Consider the following 18,497-nt stretch of genomic DNA (forward strand, 5'->3'; position numbering starts at 1 on the left):
ACGATTACAAAATGTAGAACAGTACTGACCCATCCAAGAAGTTCTTCTGGACTTGTAGAATGCCATCATCCTGTTCTTTGGGCAGTGCGGACATTTTCAAAAGGGCACATCCATTGTGGCAGGACCAACACCATATCTGCAGAGGGAAATAAAGGTTGTCCAGACATAATGTAAACCACCTAACAGAGGACAGGGAAGCTTCGTATTTTAATTCATACGAGGAAGTTTACACCTTAAGTATTAAATAGCTGAATATACTCAACTTCGTCATGCCAAGGAATAGGTGCTCACAATGAAAGACTGATTTAGTCTTTAAAAAACAGCCACGAAAAACTCAGGTCTAGGTAGTCACACTCAGACTCACTTGAGGTCTCACACACATCTTTTGATGTGGCTTTTGTGCTGGGAACTTGGTGGATGATGATAAAAACATCACCATCATCATCATCATTAGGGTAGTGACTATCGCTGGAGTGAGCGCATTATGTCAGGATTTCACATGAATCAAGTCATTTAATTCTCACAATCACACTCTGAGACAAGTATGAGTATTATCCCCATTAACAACGAGAAACCGAGGCTTGAACAGACCAAATAATGCCCCCAAGTTGCACAGACAGCCGCAGCAGTGACTCTGAAGGCAGCGCCCATCATTAGAGAAAGAATGAAAGCTGGTTATTCAAGGCACACTGATATGAGACTCCTACGTGCAAGGCACTGAATTAGGTTGTCAGAGGAGGCAGAGGGCTAAGATACTGTGTCTACCTTCAAGGAGCTTATATTCTAAAAAGAGAAATCAATTTGCAGAAACAATAAAAAGCAGAATGTGGTAGAGCTCAGGAGAAGGGAATTTCAATGAACAACAAAGGGAGGGCAACCGAGGAAGAAATCACATGAATGCGCCCCTAAGTGGCAGATTCAAGTGTTCAGGCATTTTTTCTGGATACAGTGAGAGTTTCACTTGTTTGCTGTTTTACGAAAACAAAAGGAGATTGCAACTGATTTGGGGACAAGGTAATCTGCCAGCAGAGCCTGGAATGGAGGAGTGGGGGAGGCTGGCTGGGACCGATGAGCACTGCTGTGGACTTTGTGCCCTGATAAAGGTCTGGTTAAGGACCTGACTGGCTAAAGCCCAGTCCCGCTCTGCTAACCAAGCCATCGAGCCCCAGCTCAAAGGCAAACCTAGAGGGTTTCAGATGCCCAGAGGGGACGCCCTCTTGCCAGTCACCTGCGCCATGTAAACCATACACTGATACGCTGCAGCAGCCCGGGCCAGAGACGAGAGCAGCACACACCAGGCCATCCTCTGTGCTACACCAAGAAAATCAGGAAGAGGGACCGGGCAGGGGCTTCAGGGGAGGAGGACGAGTCAGCACCGGGGAAGGTGGGTGTCGAGTGCCAACAGGACACCTGTGTGAAGGTACCCAGGAGGCACTTAAGATGAGGGTTAAGAGCTGAGGAGGGGGAAGCAGGGCTGGAGCTCTGGACATGGGAGCTGACTGCCGGCTACAGTGGAAAGGCTGTCAGCCACCTGGGGGGAGGCCAGCAGGACGCGGACCTGCATTAGGAAAGAACTGCCAGAGAGCGCAGCTTCTCTGAGACTCCTAACGAGGCGGCTGAGACAAATCAAGGGCCTCTGCTGCCCTCCTATCCCCTCGGCCAACATTGTGCTACGTGCAGAAGCCACCCTGCGGTGCTCGGCCCTCTGCCATGGGCGGCGATGGGATGAAGGCCCAGGGTGGGTGCCGCTCACTCTGGGAGAGGGAGATGCTCAGCTGTGACTGCTGACAGGTGCTAAGAAATTAAGTGTTCTTCATCCTTTTTATCACCTCCCATGGGGCAGAAAGGACTGGCTCTAGTGTCATTCAGCCATAGCTCATTTCCTACTGGGGGCTCGGCCATACTGTCTCCTCTGAGCGGAGGTGCTAAGGGACCACTCCCTTACATTCTCTGCTTGAAACAATAAATAGAAAACAAACAAAATTCTTGGTCAGAGAGAGACTTCTCACAGGAATTTAGCAAAAAACACACTGTCTTCTCCTACAGTAATCTCGCCAATTTCTGTCTGGGAAAGGGCCACAGGATTCTTAGCATGAATGACTTGACATAGACAAGAATTCGTCTGACAATCCTGTGCATTTTTAAAAGGGAGGGGAGATTATTCATTATTCGGTACAGCTCAAGGTGTCTCTCTTAACAGAGCCAAAGAGCTTTAGGGGAACAGCTGCAGCTGGAGGTAGGAAGCAGCAGAAGAAAGAAGAGAGAAACTACTGAGGAGGTAAGAGGACCAAGACAGCATCGTGTTTCTAAAGCCAAGTCAGGAATTTAAGAGGCAAAACATGGAGGGTGTGCTCAGCGGCCAGAAATCCAGTGCAGAGAACGGGGGCCGCACAGGCTCAGGGACTTGGGAGGGCCGATCAGCGGAGTGGGGTGCGGGTGGATTCAGGCTGTGGGAGGGAGGGGTCGAGGGGCAAGCAGAGAACATCAGTACCGAGCTTAAATACACTTGGTCGTACAGGCAGGGAGAACAAGCCAGTACCTGACTCTTAAGGAAGGACCACTTGAGGTCAGGGGAGACTTGAGCACGCCTTCAAGAGAGCAGAACTTCTGGATAGATACGCTCAGAAGGGGCAGAGTGACAGAAGCAGGTTCCAGACAAATCTAGGCAGAGGAGAGCAAGAGCCCAGGCAGAGTCTGGACTGGAGAATGAAGAAAACAGGAGCAGGGAGAGAGACAACAGGACCAGGGAGAGAAGGAAGCCGCGGAGGCTCAGAGCTCGCTCTCCAAGACCCATGGAAGGAGGGGAGAGTAGGAGTTAAGGGTGGACTCCCCACCTTAGAGAGAATGAAAACTTGTTGGCACTGGCCCCAGGACAGAAGCACCCGGGAACCAGGAGGAGCTCAGAAGAGACCACTGAGGCCCGCGGGAGGCAAGGGAACAGTCGTCAAGCACCTGCTAACGCACGCTCGCCCGTTTGGTCTGAATAACCTCTAGCAATGTTCACCAGCCCCACAGCAAAAAGAACAGATAAATGCTCAGGGCTGGAGTTCAGCAGATGGTCCAGGAGGCTGCAGTCTCTTAGAATGGCAGCCAGGGTATGAACAAAATTACAAATGATGCAAGTCTTCCCCAAAGAAGAGTAAGCGAAGGCAGGGAAGAAGAGACGAGGTGAAAAGCCAGAGTGAAAGGCACAGAGATACGCAAATGTAGAGAACTAGCGATAATGGCTGCACGGCATGGTGAATATATTAAATGTTGCCAGTGGTAAATTTTATGTGATGAGTCCTGGGAGCTGTGTTCCCTGAGTAAATGTGTAAATTCCATCTTACATAATATTTTTCTACTGTCCTGAAAGCCATAGTGGAGCTTGTGGTGGAACGGTAGACTTTCATTCTTTTAAAAAAAAAAAGAATGAAATGAGCCTATCACTTCAAGGAAAACAACTGATAATTTGTTGTCAATGATAAAAATTGAACTTTCAAGCAAAAATCAGAATTTTGGAAAACTAGTCTCTGCCTTTCTAGCTGAACAGCTTCCCAGTATTTAAAGACTTTTCTGATGAGATAGGGATGATATTAATAAATGTGATTTTTTACATAAGAAAGTATGTCAACATTTGGATGATCTGTACAACCTAGTGAACCAGTATTTCCTAAACAACCAGTGTATTCTGTTTCAAAATCATGCATGTTTTAAGATCCATTTTAAGTACAAGATAGACCAACAGATTTTAATTTAGCAGTGAATGAAAAGTTCATTATGTTTTCAGATTCCTTACAAATAACCTTTATGAAACCACCACTTATCAATTTTTTGGTATACCATCAAAGAATAGTATTACCTAATTATCCATCTAAAAGGCTATTAAATATTCCTCCCTTTCCCAAATACATAGCTGTGTGAGGCTGGGTTTTCTTCATGCACTTCAGCCACACCCAACATACCACAGCAGCCTGAATAAAGGGAGCAGATGTAAGAAGGTAGCTGTCTTCTATTTTCAAAAATGGAAAACAGTACTAATTCCTTTTTGTTTGTTTTGGACAACGTAGTTATTTTTCATAGAAATATTTACATTAACATGTAATGAGTTTATTACTAAAATAAACATTAAACAATTTTTCAGCTTTAATTTTTAATTTGGCGCGTATCATCAGACACAACCACATAAACAAAAGCTCTTTGAGGTCCTCGGTTGTTAAGAGCGTAAAGAGTCCCGAGACCAGAACGCTTGAGAAGCACTGCTCTAAATCGAAGGCGGCAAACTGGTGGGACGTGAGCCAGCTCTGTCCCAAAGACAGGTTTTTAAACATTTAAACAGCTGCATGCATTTAGAAATCGGGAAAACTCACATAAAAATCTGATTTCTCTGATTCCTCCTGAGAAACTGGGACATCTGGAGAGGCCAGGCCCATTTTCCCAGGGCACAACCCGGCTAGCCCAGAGGAGCAGCCACCCCTTCAAGCAGGCACAGGGCCTCTGGTTCACTGCAAGGCTCCACCTCACCGCCTGCCAGGCCTGCATGCACTTCTGGGCACGTGACCCGTGCTGACACATCTCACCTCCCATCACGGGAGTGACCCTTTTGGTGAACCAGCCGTGCGCACAGCACAGCATTTATCTGCAATTCTCATTCTGTACCAAAGTCCCTGCAGGCCTGGCAACTCCCAACCGCCAATTAGAAACTGAAATGACTGCCAAAATCTTGCTTCCTTTGATCAGTGACACATTAAATGTGGCTCCCATCCCAGTCTATTCTGTGAAAACTCAGTAAGCTCTCCACGTCGTCTCTGGGAGAGAGCTCGGCCATGCCCACTCCAGATTAGTGGTGCAGGCCAAAAAGAACCTTAAACCCTGCTGCCCCTAGAGGGACGGCTCAGCCTCAAAAGGACTCAGGTGTTAAATCAGGCTGGCTTTCAGCGCCAGGCAGATCTGTAATTCACCTAAAGCCCCTTAAAGATGTCTCTGCTAAGAACTGCAGCGCATCTGTGAAAGCTCCAGAACTCTGCCCCTGGGAGCCTCATGTCGAAGAGGCTCCCCCAGGGAGTCCCAGAGATATTTTTAGATTGCTCTTGGACTGAGGACAAACTCTTTAAAACCAAAGCCGAGCGCTTTAAGTAGGATAATATGCCAGGATAGTCCCAGGAGCAACCCATGCTGTGAGGGCTCCCTAACAGATACACTTACTGGTATGCCGTGACCCTGAAAGCGTGACACGTCCTCTTCAGGAAGAGGGGTAGGGACAACAAAGTATGCTGGCAACCTAGAAGAAAGAGATGTCATCAGTTTTAGTACTGGAGTTAATTCACTAAACATGAAAGCTCAACGTCCATAAACACAGGAAGTTAAGAGGAGGGTTGGCGCATGGGGCCGTATTTCCCTGTTAAGAATCAGCGCAGCTGAGCCGTCTCTGTCCAAATCAGTCAGGAATCTGAGTTCAGATCCCGGCTCTGCCTCTGATTCTGCCTAGCCCTAGGGAAGTTACCCATCTCTCTGGGTCCATTTCCTCATACATAAAATGAGAGGATTAGAACATCTGACATCTATTAGTATATGGGTTCCAAAATTGGGAGTGACCTTTCTCATTGCGTAGTGACCATGTAAGTACCTGTGCTGCTCTCAGTCAGACACATGAAAACCAGTAATCACGATGACCACTGCCCAGGCATTTTATCAAGTACTCGACAATGCTGAAGTGCTTCCTGTGTGTCAGACTCTGAATAATTCACGTTAGGCAATTAGAACATTTAATCCTCCCAACACTATGAGGTATGGACTACTATTATTAGTCCCCTTTTTACAGATGAACAGACACAGCTCTATGAAGGCCCTTCCCAGGTATAGAACTTAAGTATTAGTGGAGCGCAGACCTGGACCCAAGCAGTATGACTTCAGTTTCTACAGAAGAAAATTTAGGTTCTAGAAATAACAAACCTCTTAAGCAGCAGGACGTGGGAAAGCTAGGTTTTCAGAGTTGCAGAGATCAGAGATATACACAGGGATGCCACCTCTTCTAATTAGCAGATGCCAGTTTCTATTAAAAAGGTCACCTGAGCTCTATCACTGCGAAGCTGTAAACACCTTTAACTAAGAAAGCCTGAAATAGAGCCTCATGAGAAATAAGAAGGTGCCTGTGGTATAAAAACTACAATGGGAAATAATCAAATAGTATTTGTATACATGTTGCATGTTTGAAGTAAATTTCTTTAGTGTTAGGTCATGGGAAAGATGGATTTTCTGAGTTGACGAGGTCATAATTTTAACATGATCAAGCCATTAGATCTAATCAATTCATAGGGATGGAGCAAAATTTTAAACATCACCATATGGATAGGTTCATGAAAATCCAGACTGTAGGAAACTATCAGACAAATGACCTGGTTTCTTCAAACAAATTGTAAGAAAAAGACAGTGTGAAAATCTATAGACTAAGAAGCGTAAGAAATCTAACCATTTTCAAGCTATCAACCTCATTGACTCTTGATTAATGACAAAATAGATTTAAAAAGTGGAAGATAAATTGTTTTTAAAATTTATAAAACAAGTGGGGACAATCTGAACACCTGACTGGGTACTGAGTGATATTAAAGCATTAATGTTAAATTTAAAAGGTGTGATAATGGCTTTATGGTTATATTTGTATAAAGAGTCCTTGATTTGTAGAGATGTACAACTGAAGTGTGGTGAGTTCTGGGATTTATTTCAAAATACTCAAAGGGAGGGGTGAATAGGTAGAGGCATAGAAAAGACAGGATTAGCCATGAGTTAATAACTGTTGAAGCTGGGTGATGGGTAAAAGGGAATTCTTCACATTCTCTTTCTTTTACACTGCTTGAAGTTTTCCATTACCAAAAAAAAAAAAAAAACCAAAAAAAAAAAAACAAACTTCAAAGTAATTAAAAAGAAGAAAGCTCCCATAATATTGTGATGTAAAACCAGGTTTGTGAAACACTGGTCAAGGTTAAGATACCTCAAACCCCATTAAAATTTAGAATTATTTGGCTTCTGAGCCTTTGAAGTGCTTGGAATATTTTCTTCCACGTCTGCTTGAGTAGGTGGGAGTGTCGCTGAAGGAAAAACCTCTTCACAGATCGGTGGCTCTCAAACCCAGGCTGCCCATTAAAACCACACGGGATGATTTAAGAACTCCCCATGTCCAGGCTCCACCCCAGAACTATTAAATGTCAGAAGCGTTAAAAGCTCTCCAGGTGTGCAACCAGGATGAAAGCTGCTGTTCTAGAAGCTCCTGCGACTCTAAGTGTGCGGTGGCGTCACCTAGACGCTTCTAAGGAAAGCAGATTCGCAAGCCGGACCCCAGACCCACAGAAGCGGAATCTGCATTTAACAAGCTCCAGGTGACCACACTGCATGATCAACTGTGCCGAGCACTGCGCTGGACGCCCTCTCACACCCAGACCACTGCTTCTTGATCCTCACAGGAGAGTCACCCGTGAGATTTGTTTAAACCAGATTCTCAGCTCCTGGCCAGAAGCTCATTCTACAAAGCTGTCATGACGCCACACTGCTTCAAAAAAATGTGCATGTCTTCCCCTACTAGTGAGACTGATTATTTTACAATGTTGGTTAACCAGTTAATTTTCTTTATAAACAGTCTTTCACCAAAGGGGGAGGGGGAATGTCAGAACCAAGTGTATTAGCACATGTACCACGTAGTCACTGAAGAAAGGAGGCTGCCCAGAAACGGACAGCTCAGCACCACTGGGGTTGGGGGGGCTGTGATGTCCTCTCTCATCCCAGTGAACCTGAGGTGGTTCTACAGAGGCTCCGCTGTGAGACTCCCTGTATCTTCAAGCAAATGACCCTGCCTCCTTGGAGAGCCATCATTTTAGTCACTAGGATGGGTTTTGCAGACAAAGTAAATAGCCTCTCCAAATAGGAGCTGATTTTATTCAAGGAAAGCTGCATGAGCCATGCAGGCACAGCCTTAGTTTGGGTGAGGGAACCCCCGGAGCAACAGCAGTGCAGAATGTCTTCCTGTGGCCAAGGCAATTCACAGGGTGCTACACATCCAACAGGACTGAGAATCCGCTCTACCTTCACAGGGAGGTGAGATGAGAAAGGCTTTTCTGGAAAAGGAACAGACTGTGGTTCTGGAATAGCCAGCTCTTACCTTGGGGGAAGGTGAAGTAAACACTGTTTCTTATTCTTATTCAGACTCACTGGGGTCCCCCTCTAACCACTGGGGCTTTTGTTAATTTTTTTTTAATTTTATTTTTATTGAGTTATAATCAGTTTACAATGTTGTGTCAATTTCCAGCACACAGCACAATTTTTCACTTATACATGAACATACATACATTCTTTGTCATATACTTTTTACTGTGAGCTACCACAAGAGGGGCTTTTGCTAATTTATTCATTCTGTCTCCTATTTATTGAGTGGCTCTTATAAGCCAGGCACTGTATTTGGTACTGAGGATATAAAGACGAACAAAAACCGTGTTCCTGATTCCCCAGAGCTGATGGGCTGTGCACACACACGTTAACCAAAGGGTGATAAACTCTACAGGAAGAAGCTGTGGGGAGAGGTACACAGTGCAGTGACGGCTCTCACAGCGAAGGTGAGACTCTCACTCAGTCCTGGGAAGGCTCCCTGAACAAGACACCTGAGCAGTGGTCTGACGGGTAAACAGGAAGGAACTGGGGCAGCTAGAGGCAAAAGGAGCATCCTGGACAGGAGACCACATGGGCAAGGCCCTGGGGCGGGGTTGGGGGGGTGGTCAGGGTGGCTAGAGGGATGTACACAAAGCTGGAGAGTTAGGCAGCATCAAACCATGATGGGCCTGGTAGCACCTGGTTGAAGTTTTATTCACTGTACCATGAACAGCAAGGAGCCACCCAAGCAGGGGAGAGGACAAAGAGAAGCGTCCTGGAGACACTCACCCAGCCTGTTATACAGATGCTGGGGACCGGAGTGGGTGGAGGAGACCATGCAGGCAGCTACCATCCTGGTTTAGGTGAGAAATAAAGCACAACTTTCATCACCCCCACGGGACAGAAAACAGGGGATGCATGTGTGTGGGGGTAAGCGTGTATGGCTAGGGTAGTCCAGGGCAGTGTGTTTGCACTAAGTGATCTGAGCCCCAAAATCTTGCTGAGGCTCCATTCTCCCCACTGACCACTGATTAGAAGCCCCCTCCCACACCCCACTTCCTCCACCTTCTCTACCTGGTATACTTTTTTCTTTTAATTGAAGTATCTTCAGTTTACAATGTTGTGTCAATTGCTGGTGTACAGCACTTCAGTCATATAGGAACATACATGTATTTGTTTTCACATTCTTTTTCACCATAAGTTATTACAAGGTATTGAATATGGTTCCCTGTGCTATACAGTAGGAACTTGCTGTTTATCTATTTTATCTATAAGTAGTTCATATCTATAAATGTCGAACTCCCAATTTATCCCTTCCCACCTCCTCCCACCCTGGTAACCGTAAGTTTGTTTTCTATGTCTGTGAGTCTGCTTCTGTTTTGTGAATAAATTCATTTGTCTCTTTTTTTTTTTTTTTTAAAGATTCCACATATAAGCGATCTCATATGGTATTTCTCTTTCTCTTTCTGGCTTATTTCACTTAGAATGACGTTCTCCGGGGACATCCATGTTGCTGGTATACTTTTGATGGGTTGACACCTATGCAAATACCAATGAATCCAAATGAATCCATTTGTGGCAGGATTTTTAAAAACAATCCTAGGAGTGGGGATGCCTTCTATCAGTGTCAACATCACATCATGAAACATCGCCTCCTAGGAGCAGGGGCTTCCGACCTCCTTCTGAGTAAGAGCGAGCAGGGCAGGAGTGGGGTGTATGTGACACAACAGCTGCTCTGCAGGCCCCTCCCTTCTGTCACCCCAGTTCGTGCTGTAACAGGAAGGCAAACCTCATAAATGTCTGACATTGATCAAATCAAAACTGATCTGCTTAAGAGGCCCTTCAGAACCACGAACACAAAATGCTCTAAGAATACAAAATTTCTGAAACTGTTAGCAGGGTGTTGGGGATTATGTTCCAAAATGATAAGATTCAAGTTTCCAAAAAAGGATTATGCAGAGTCACCCTTTAAAAATGTAGGTCAGGTCACATCACGCCCCTGCTCAGACTCCTCCGTACTGCACTGTAAATTCTGAGAGCCTCCTGGCCCGTCAGCATTCAGCCGCCCCTCTCCTTCCTGACTTCACCTCTTGCTACTGTCCCTTGCTCACTCCTCTTCAGAGCCTGGGCTGTGGGAGATCCTCGCTGCATCTCATGCAAGCCAGACAAGATTCCACCTCAGGGCCTTTGCCCCTGCTGTTTCCTCCGCCTGATCCACCCTCCCCGCCAACAGCTTCGGCACGCCCTACCCCCTTGCCTGGTCTATTTTCTCCATAGCACTTTTCCTTTTAGTATAACTGCTCATTTATTCTATCCTCATTTTCCTCTGTCTCGAAGGAAAGCTCCAGGAGAGCAGGGATTTTTAGGCTGTACCTCTAGTAGCTAAGACGCTGTCTGGCACATAGCAGGCACTCAAAAATGTTTACTGAATGAATAAATGAAGTGCTTGATAAAAGGAAAGCAAATACATAATAAAAAGTCAGAAATGCCCCTAAAAGTTTTACAGTTAGATTACAGGTACAATAATGAGAAGAAAAAGACACAAATTCACTTCTGAATATTTTAAGAGTTTCTTAAAAAAAATCACAGTATCAATGTGAAGAAAGCGGAACCCTCATACACTGCTTGTGGGAACGTACAATGGAGCAGTTGCTGTGGAAAAGTCTGGCAGCTCCTCAAAAGGTGAAATGCAGACCTACTGTATGACTGAGCAATTCCACTCCTAGGAACATACCCTAGAGAACTGAAAATATACGTCCATACAAAACCTTGCCCACGAATGTTCACAGCAGCATGCTCGTAACAGTCAAAAAGTGAAAACAACCCAAATGTCCATCAACTGATGAAGGGAGAAATAAAATGTGCTATGTATCTATACCACGGGATAGTCAGCAACAACCAAATAAAACACTGATCCATGCCACGACATGGACGCGCCTTGACAACATCACAGTAAGTGAAAGAAGCCAGGCACCAAGACCACGCGTTCTGATTCCACTGATAGGAAATGCCTAGAAAAGGTGAATCTATAGAGAGACTGGTGTCTGTCTAGGGCTGGGGGAGTCGGGGGGACACAGGGAGTGACTACTGAGGGGTGTGGGGTTCTTTCCGCGGATGGTGAAGGTGTTCTACAGCTGACCGCGGTGACGGCTGCACGGCCCTGCGAACGTGCGCTTCACACTCCGCGCTTCAGACGGGGCGGGGGGGGGGGGCCCGGCTGGCGTGGGGACGAACCCTCAGCCCAGCTGTGCAAGACGACGAGCGCAGCCCGCAGAGCTTACCTTTCACACACTCTGTAGCCTTCGTTGATGCTCACAGCTTTGAACTTCACGTTGCCTTTGGTCCGCTCCAGCTCCCAACACCAGTCCTTAAGTGTGTCAAACATGACGGTATGGTTCTTGGGGTCCGCAGCTAACAAAACAAATAGAAAAAGATCATAAAATCTCGTTGGGAAGCACTGGTATCTTAATGATGTGAAAGTGGATCCTCCGGCCCCAACTTCCTCCACTCAGCCCGTTTTTATCCACTTGAAATGGACTCACTGCTCAATCCTAAGCTTGTTCCTTCTTCCTGACCAAGGCTGTGTCTTTTTAGACTGAACAAAAGGAGCTGTTCTTGTTCCATTCCTTGCAAAAGTAATTTATAGTTCCACTTTCAGTCATCTGACCATGAGATACTTTACATACCATAAAAAGAGTCTGCGAAGCACTAAAAGACAGGCTTGGCACAAATGCTAAAATAAAAATATTTTTAGCCCTACCAACAAGTGCATAAGATGGCAAACTCATTTGAACAGCGTGTCAGATTCCTGAGTGTGAAACCTCCTTCAATTTGAAGATGCACTGCCAAGAGGAGGATTTTCCAGTGTGACACCCGGCTTCTGAAGGCCATAAACAATGGAGACAGCCACGGTGAGGGTCAGGGCCTGCGAGCCCAGGGCTGCACCACAGGGACCGGATGGGGACTCCGACCCTAGCCCTGCCACCACCTGCCAGGAGGAAGTGCCCGGGAGCACTGCTCCTGCAGCCCAGCAGGCATGTCCCTGGTCCTCTCCCATGACGGGGGTGACACACACCAAAACAGTCTTGAGGACTTATGGAAATCAGTTTAAGCCTGCGCACGTCTAAAAAAAAACAAGCATTCTGGGAAAAACAAAGTGTTTAATAAACTCCCGCCTGCTCCTTTTAATAAAACCAGATCATAGTACAAAGGATGATAATACAAATCATGATAAAAACAGAAGTTAAGCTTTTATGGCATTTAGTATGCCAGGCACTATTCTGAGTATATTACATCTAATAACTCAATCCGCACACCCTACCATGCACATAATATTATTTCTTCCGTTTTACAGATGTGGCACAAAAAGTTCAATTATATTGCCCAAGGTCACAGAGCAAGGTAATGGCAGAACTGGAATTCAAACCCAGGCAGCACTACAGTAAATTTCCATACAGTAATAAATGCAAATAAATTTTCCCACAATGTAAGTAGTAACAATATTCCTATTCAAGCACAGTAGGGCATTTTCTTAGCAACACAGATAAGTCCTTCCCTAAAATGCCATGTCATAAACATTTAGGACCTTTCAGCCAAAGCACATTTGTAAATTATTAAGCCTGAGAATAATGAAAGATGTTCAGATTGCAAAACCCACCTCTACAAACCCTTACTCAATAAAAAGGCTAATTGGACAGTTTGCATCTATCAGTTATAACCTTTACCTATCAAAAAAAAAAAAAAAAAAAAAAGGATGCCAGAAGGAAAAGACAAGGAGGCTGGAATTCAGATGGAATAAAAGATGCTACATATCCTGGGCTTTCTGGCACAAAAAGCCACCACAAAGTAACGAAACGGCCAGGATCAGACAAGGTAAGGGTTCTGGCACCCAGATCAGCACGTGCTGGGAGCTGAGAAATTGTCCTGTGCTGGGTCCAGACCAAGAATCAGATATAAGGAAGAGGCAGAATTCCTAAGAACAGAGCATGATTATCAAATGCAGGCCCATAACTGCTTACAAGAATTACAGCAATCAACAAAGAAGTCATACTTTCTGTCTCTCACATTACAACAAGCTGTCGAAAGCCAGCACCAAGTTCATCAGCACTTGTACATCCTGCTACAGTGAGAAGATCATTCACAAAGATGAACTTCCTGAATTAAGGAACAAATTTTACGTTCGGCCTAATAGCAGTGCTAAGTATATTTTATGTCAGCGTATTCTCTGAACATAACCTGTCCTGAATAAGCAGTTACACCCTCAGCTAACCCTAGTTTAATGACCCTATGTGCCAGGCACTGATAATCGATCAGGCAACTGATAATCTCCACGACACTTCAAGGGAAACATTAACACTACTATGTTTAAAATGCAAAAACAAAGGCCCTAAGAGTTAGGTGCCAGCCCCAGGATCCCACAGCTACTAGATTAGCTGGGCAAGGATTTGAACTCAGCAGACCCTAAAATTCATACCTTTTTACTAAATCACCGTAGTTTCCCAAATGCCCCCTGCTCTCTCAGAGACCAAGATCTCTGCACATGCCAACCCCGCTGCCTCAAACACTCCTGGGTGCCTGCCAGCCCCTCCCACACCCTGCATCAGCGAATCGAGCCCAGCCCTCCCTCCCTCCTTGCGGCCGGGCCCTCCCACCAGAAGACATCACTCTGTTTGACTTGATGCGCTCAAAGGGCAGGGACTCAGCTTTGTTCATACCCCTCGGTGCCTGACCCATAGCAAGTGTTGGACAAATGTTTACCAGGGGAGCAGTTAGTAACAGCACCCCTGCGCTCGGGAAAGCATCATCCATGCAGTTACACTAACATGCCACCTCCCTGAAGAGGAGAACAGGGCGCAGAGGACCACTCAGCATCAAGGGCATGTTAAGACCAATGGGCAGATGGGGTACAACGTACAGCATCATAAACGTGACACTGCTGGATGTTTACGTACAAGAGCCGTGAAAGAGAGTAAATCCTAACAGTTTTCAACACAAGGAAAAAAAATTTTTTTTTATTACTTTAATGTTGTATCTACATGAGACGATGGATGTCACTAAACTTACTGTGGTGATCATTTCATGATGGATATAAATCAAATCATTATGCTGTACGCCTTAAACTTCCACAGGGCTGTGTGCCACTTACATCTCAATAAAAGTAGAAGGAAAAAGTACTGATTTGGAGTTTTAATGGGCAGCAAGTGAACAGACAGAAGGGAGAGATCTAGAGAAGCAAGAAGACAGACATCTGTGGGAACAGCACACTACGCTCGGCATTAACAGCTAATTTCGACGACCAGGGTTTCTTACTTCAAAGATTGTTCTTTTTCAGTGAACCGGATGGAAAACATTTGGAATTTTACGTTTTCTAGCCTAACTAGTGTTCTGAAGTACTCTCTTATGTGCAACTGTTCTATTTCCCCCCAAAATACTTGGCATAAAGCATGTTCTTGTTGTTTAAAAACTTTCTAGAATGCAAGACCTTTTCTAGAGTCTTTTGAAATGAAATCAAGTATTTAAAGAGGAAAAAAGAACCCAGGGACAGTGATTTTAAACTTGTCTCAATTTTGTTTCCCTATAGTCTCACATTCCCAATTATAATATATTGATTTTACCTTTCATAAGAAACAATCCCTCACAAAAAGCAAAACCTAAAACATAAGTAAAAGCAACAAAGATCACAGGATAAATAGAAACATTTAAAAATTTATTTTAAAAGAAATCAGAATGAATGACCCAAGCAAGAGGTGACCGTTAGAAAAGAGAGGAAACCGCCATGAGTGAGTTTTTCTCCCACTAGTTGCAAGTAGGAAGTGGAAGGGCCCTGCCCACCTGCAGACGACACCTTACCTGTGCTGTTCTGTGCTGCAGCTGCATAGGAAAACAGAAACAATCGTTTAAGTAGTTTAGGAGACTGGGTGTGATGAATTATGCCACTGACAATCTAGAAAAGAAGCAAGCAATGGACACAGTCAGGCTTCTGGCAGATACACCTTGGGAGAGACAAGAACCAAGCTGTCTGGGTTTTCAGCAATGCTAATGGGCTCCTATGGGCAGCACATTAACACTTGTTGAGGTCTGCATCTATGGTCTTATCTTCTGGAATAATGTCAAGTAAACAGAACGCTTAACATTCTGTCAGGGTTTTTAAGAGCTTTGAATTTCTAGAGCAATTTTAAAAAGATAGCTTAATGTCTCAAAAAACAAAGCTCAAAAAAATAAAAAAAAGTGCCATTTTCAGATACTCCAAAATCTGACGTGTCAAAGAGGTAAAGCTGATACCAGACAATAACCAAGATGCTTAGCTATTCTGATCTACGTGTTACAGCCCTAAGGGTCTTCTAGAAGATAAGGAAATCAATCCATTGAGCTTTTTGTCTGGAGTTCCAAACAAAAGTACGTTTAGACAGATGACTAAAATCATCATTCAAAGTGAAGTTTCTGGCTTCTCAGGGAATCTTCCGTATCTACACCACTCCTTCCTGCTCAGAACAGACATTGGAGTCACATTTATTACTCTAACTGAACAACCATACTACCTGAAAGAAAATTAAGAGGTTACCTAAAAAGAATGCATAAATCACTACAACCAAAGACAACAGATAAACTGGCCTCTCACTAGGTTTCTCCGATGTATTTACCATGACAGTGGCAAGTCTGAGATCTTCAATATCTTAAGAGAAATCTTGGAAGTTACAATAATCATTGTAACCAGTTCACCCAGTTACACATCTCAATTTGCTGCAGCAACCAGATTAAGTAAGTCACCAAAAGCATAGACTCATTTGGTGACTCACTTTGCCCATCAGACCCATATATCTCCTCCTCCTTCCACATGCAACCACGACCTCCCAGATGTCAGCTCATTCATTCCGGGGGGTGGGGGTGGGTCACTGCCGCTGCCTTTGGGAAAGGCTGTCAGAGGTGGGGGATGAGGGTTGCATCTGGCTGCTCCATCCTTCCCTTTCCCCGACTGCCTCCTGACCCTGGTTTACCACCTCCCACCCTTTGGAGGCTCCAGGAATGAAAACACTATGAAGGATTAAAGGTAGCATGTACAGTCATGCTTTTCCAGATTCTCTCTCAATTCTAACCAAAGCTCATGGGATTATAATCAATTTCAGCTTTATAGAATGAAAGGCTCCCCTCAACCTTCGTGTAATAGAAGCAAGAACTAGCGTTAGTGGGGAAAACCTGATGGGAAATAAAACCTGAAAACACATGCAGCTAGTTACCCTTTTGACTTCCTCTTCTTTTGTGTACCTCAGACAGAAGTGGAATACCCGGAGGTCTTTGCAGTGGATGATGAGTTTCTCAGGGTACTTCTTCAGCTGTCCAAAGAGAGTCTTTTTTTTCTCATCAAACACTACACGTCAGCGATGAAACCAGGAAGGGAGATCATGTTATAAGGCAACAAGTCAGTGCTAAAGAAACAAGGTAGACTACTAACTTCTAAGGACACCTCTCAAAAGTGAGAGGAAAGGTGCTGGCTCCTAAGTGACTGTCAGCAGGGGCCCTGTTCTCTGAGAACAGTCAGGGTTCCTCTCCCCTCCTGAGAAAGCACAAAACCGCAAAGGCCTGGTCACTGCCGGTAGGACCGACTCCACCCACCTGCAGAAGACCCAGCTCTGAAAGCCAAGGTTAGGAAACTGGACAGGAAATCCCCAGGGATGTGCTTTTGGGACAGTCAACCCTGGGTTCATGGTCAGGGCCCCTCTAGACACCTTCCTCCCTGTCTTACAGTTTGTACCATATAACACCAAGAGGTGCTAGGAACATCATAAATGGCTACCGAATGGTTTCTGAAAAAGCCCGACTACAAAAACAAAGAAGTGGAGCAGAGAGAGGCTTGTTTAGTCAGCAGGAAAGACACTGGAGTGCAGTACAACGGGCCTTTACCACGTTAGCCTTTACAGTAAAACCTACACAGTTAACACTGACATGTGGTCAATATCTAGCACACGACAGCTCCATGGGTTATCAGAAAGAACAGGTTCCAAGTTCAAGCCTAAACTCCAGCTTAGTGACTCCAAATAAGTCACTTCACATTTCAATTTTCTCATCTGTAAAACTGACTTAAACAAGATAAATATGTGAAGAAATTTTCATAAACTTTAAAGGACTAAGAAAGTATCATTATCAGTTATACTTTCAAAGACTGGCAACACTCCAGGGGAAACAGACACTTACCTCCATAAATCTGATCAACACAGTGGAGTGTGATGTCATTTTCTCCTATAACCTTATTCTTAAATTGGGTTTCCTAAAGATTCAAAAGGAAACAACTGTGACTCCTGTCTATGCACTGTTAGACATTTATAGACATTTATAGGCAGAGCAAATCACCATTCTCCACTTGCATATTAAGAAAAATGGGGAATGGTTGGGGGAAATGGGTAAAGGTGGTCAAAAGGTACATACTTTGGTTACAAGCTAAGTAAGTCCTGGGGATGTAATGTACAGCATGGTGACTATAGTTAGTAACACTGCATTATACATTTGAAAATTGCCAAGAGGGCAAATCTTAAAGGTTCTTATCATAAGAAGGAAATTTTGTTAACCCTGTGAGGTGATAGATGTTAACTAAATGTACTGTGGTGATCATTTCACAATATCTACATATATCAAATCATTATGTTGTACACGTTACACTAACACAATGTTATGTCAATTTTATCTCAACAGACCTAGAAAAAATAAATGAAAAGGTGTACACCCTAAAAAAACAAACAGGGCAACGCAGTCACATGCCTAGGAAAGGGATGAACAAGTAGTGAAGTGTGTGAGAAATGCTGTTGAACACTCGTTTTCCAACCCAGGCAGAACATGCCATCCCTAGGCTGCACCCAGGTCAACGTGCCAGGCCACTCATGATGACTTTGAAAGGTGCTGGGAAGTGGTACGCAGGTTTGGACTTCACACAAATGCAAACAGTTGAGTGACAGAGCTATAAGAAGCCAGGAAGAAAACTGGGAAGATTCCAGTTTCCATAAACGCTGTCTTCGTACAGAACTAGGAACCCGGCCACTGCAGCACCAGCAGCACGGAAGCCCACACTCCGAGGCAGCAATGGTGCTGCCCGCGGCCAGGCCGGCTGGTCTCTGCTAACGCACAGCACACCCCGAGTGGTGTGGGCCTTCTCGCCTCATTCCACTGCTCACTCTTCATGAGCAGGGACAAATCTTACAAGGACACTGCTCCTCGGGGCAGAGTAAACACAAAGTAAACCCAATGTCAAGTGCTGCTTTCAGCATCAGTTTAATAACTGAACTCAGTTCCTGAATCTGAGGAAGAGTTCAGTATAGAGAAAACATGGGGAGCCAGCATATCTGGGGAGACGTGGTTCCCATGAGTGAGACAGACTGTGCTGAAATACAGGAGAAAAT

General features: G+C 44.8%; 1 protein-coding gene across 1 annotated transcript in view; it reads right to left on the reverse strand.

Annotated features, from left to right (window-relative positions):
- The window catches only part of MTMR12 (myotubularin related protein 12), a 59,345-nt gene that overhangs the window by 15,277 nt on the left and 25,571 nt on the right, over positions 1-18,497 (reverse strand). Inside the window, exons 4-9 of the mRNA XM_032470634.1 lie at positions 17,302-17,374; positions 16,347-16,477; positions 14,962-15,055; positions 11,394-11,523; positions 5,185-5,260; positions 30-136 (exon numbers count right to left, since the gene is read on the reverse strand). Of these exons, the coding sequence (XP_032326525.1) occupies positions 30-136; positions 5,185-5,260; positions 11,394-11,523; positions 14,962-15,055; positions 16,347-16,477; positions 17,302-17,374 (611 nt within the window). The remainder of the gene's footprint in view (positions 1-29; positions 137-5,184; positions 5,261-11,393; positions 11,524-14,961; positions 15,056-16,346; positions 16,478-17,301; positions 17,375-18,497) is intronic.

The sequence above is a fragment of the Camelus ferus genome, chromosome 3, assembly GCF_009834535.1.
Source record: "Camelus ferus isolate YT-003-E chromosome 3, BCGSAC_Cfer_1.0, whole genome shotgun sequence".
Taxonomy (NCBI): domain Eukaryota; kingdom Metazoa; phylum Chordata; class Mammalia; order Artiodactyla; family Camelidae; genus Camelus; species Camelus ferus.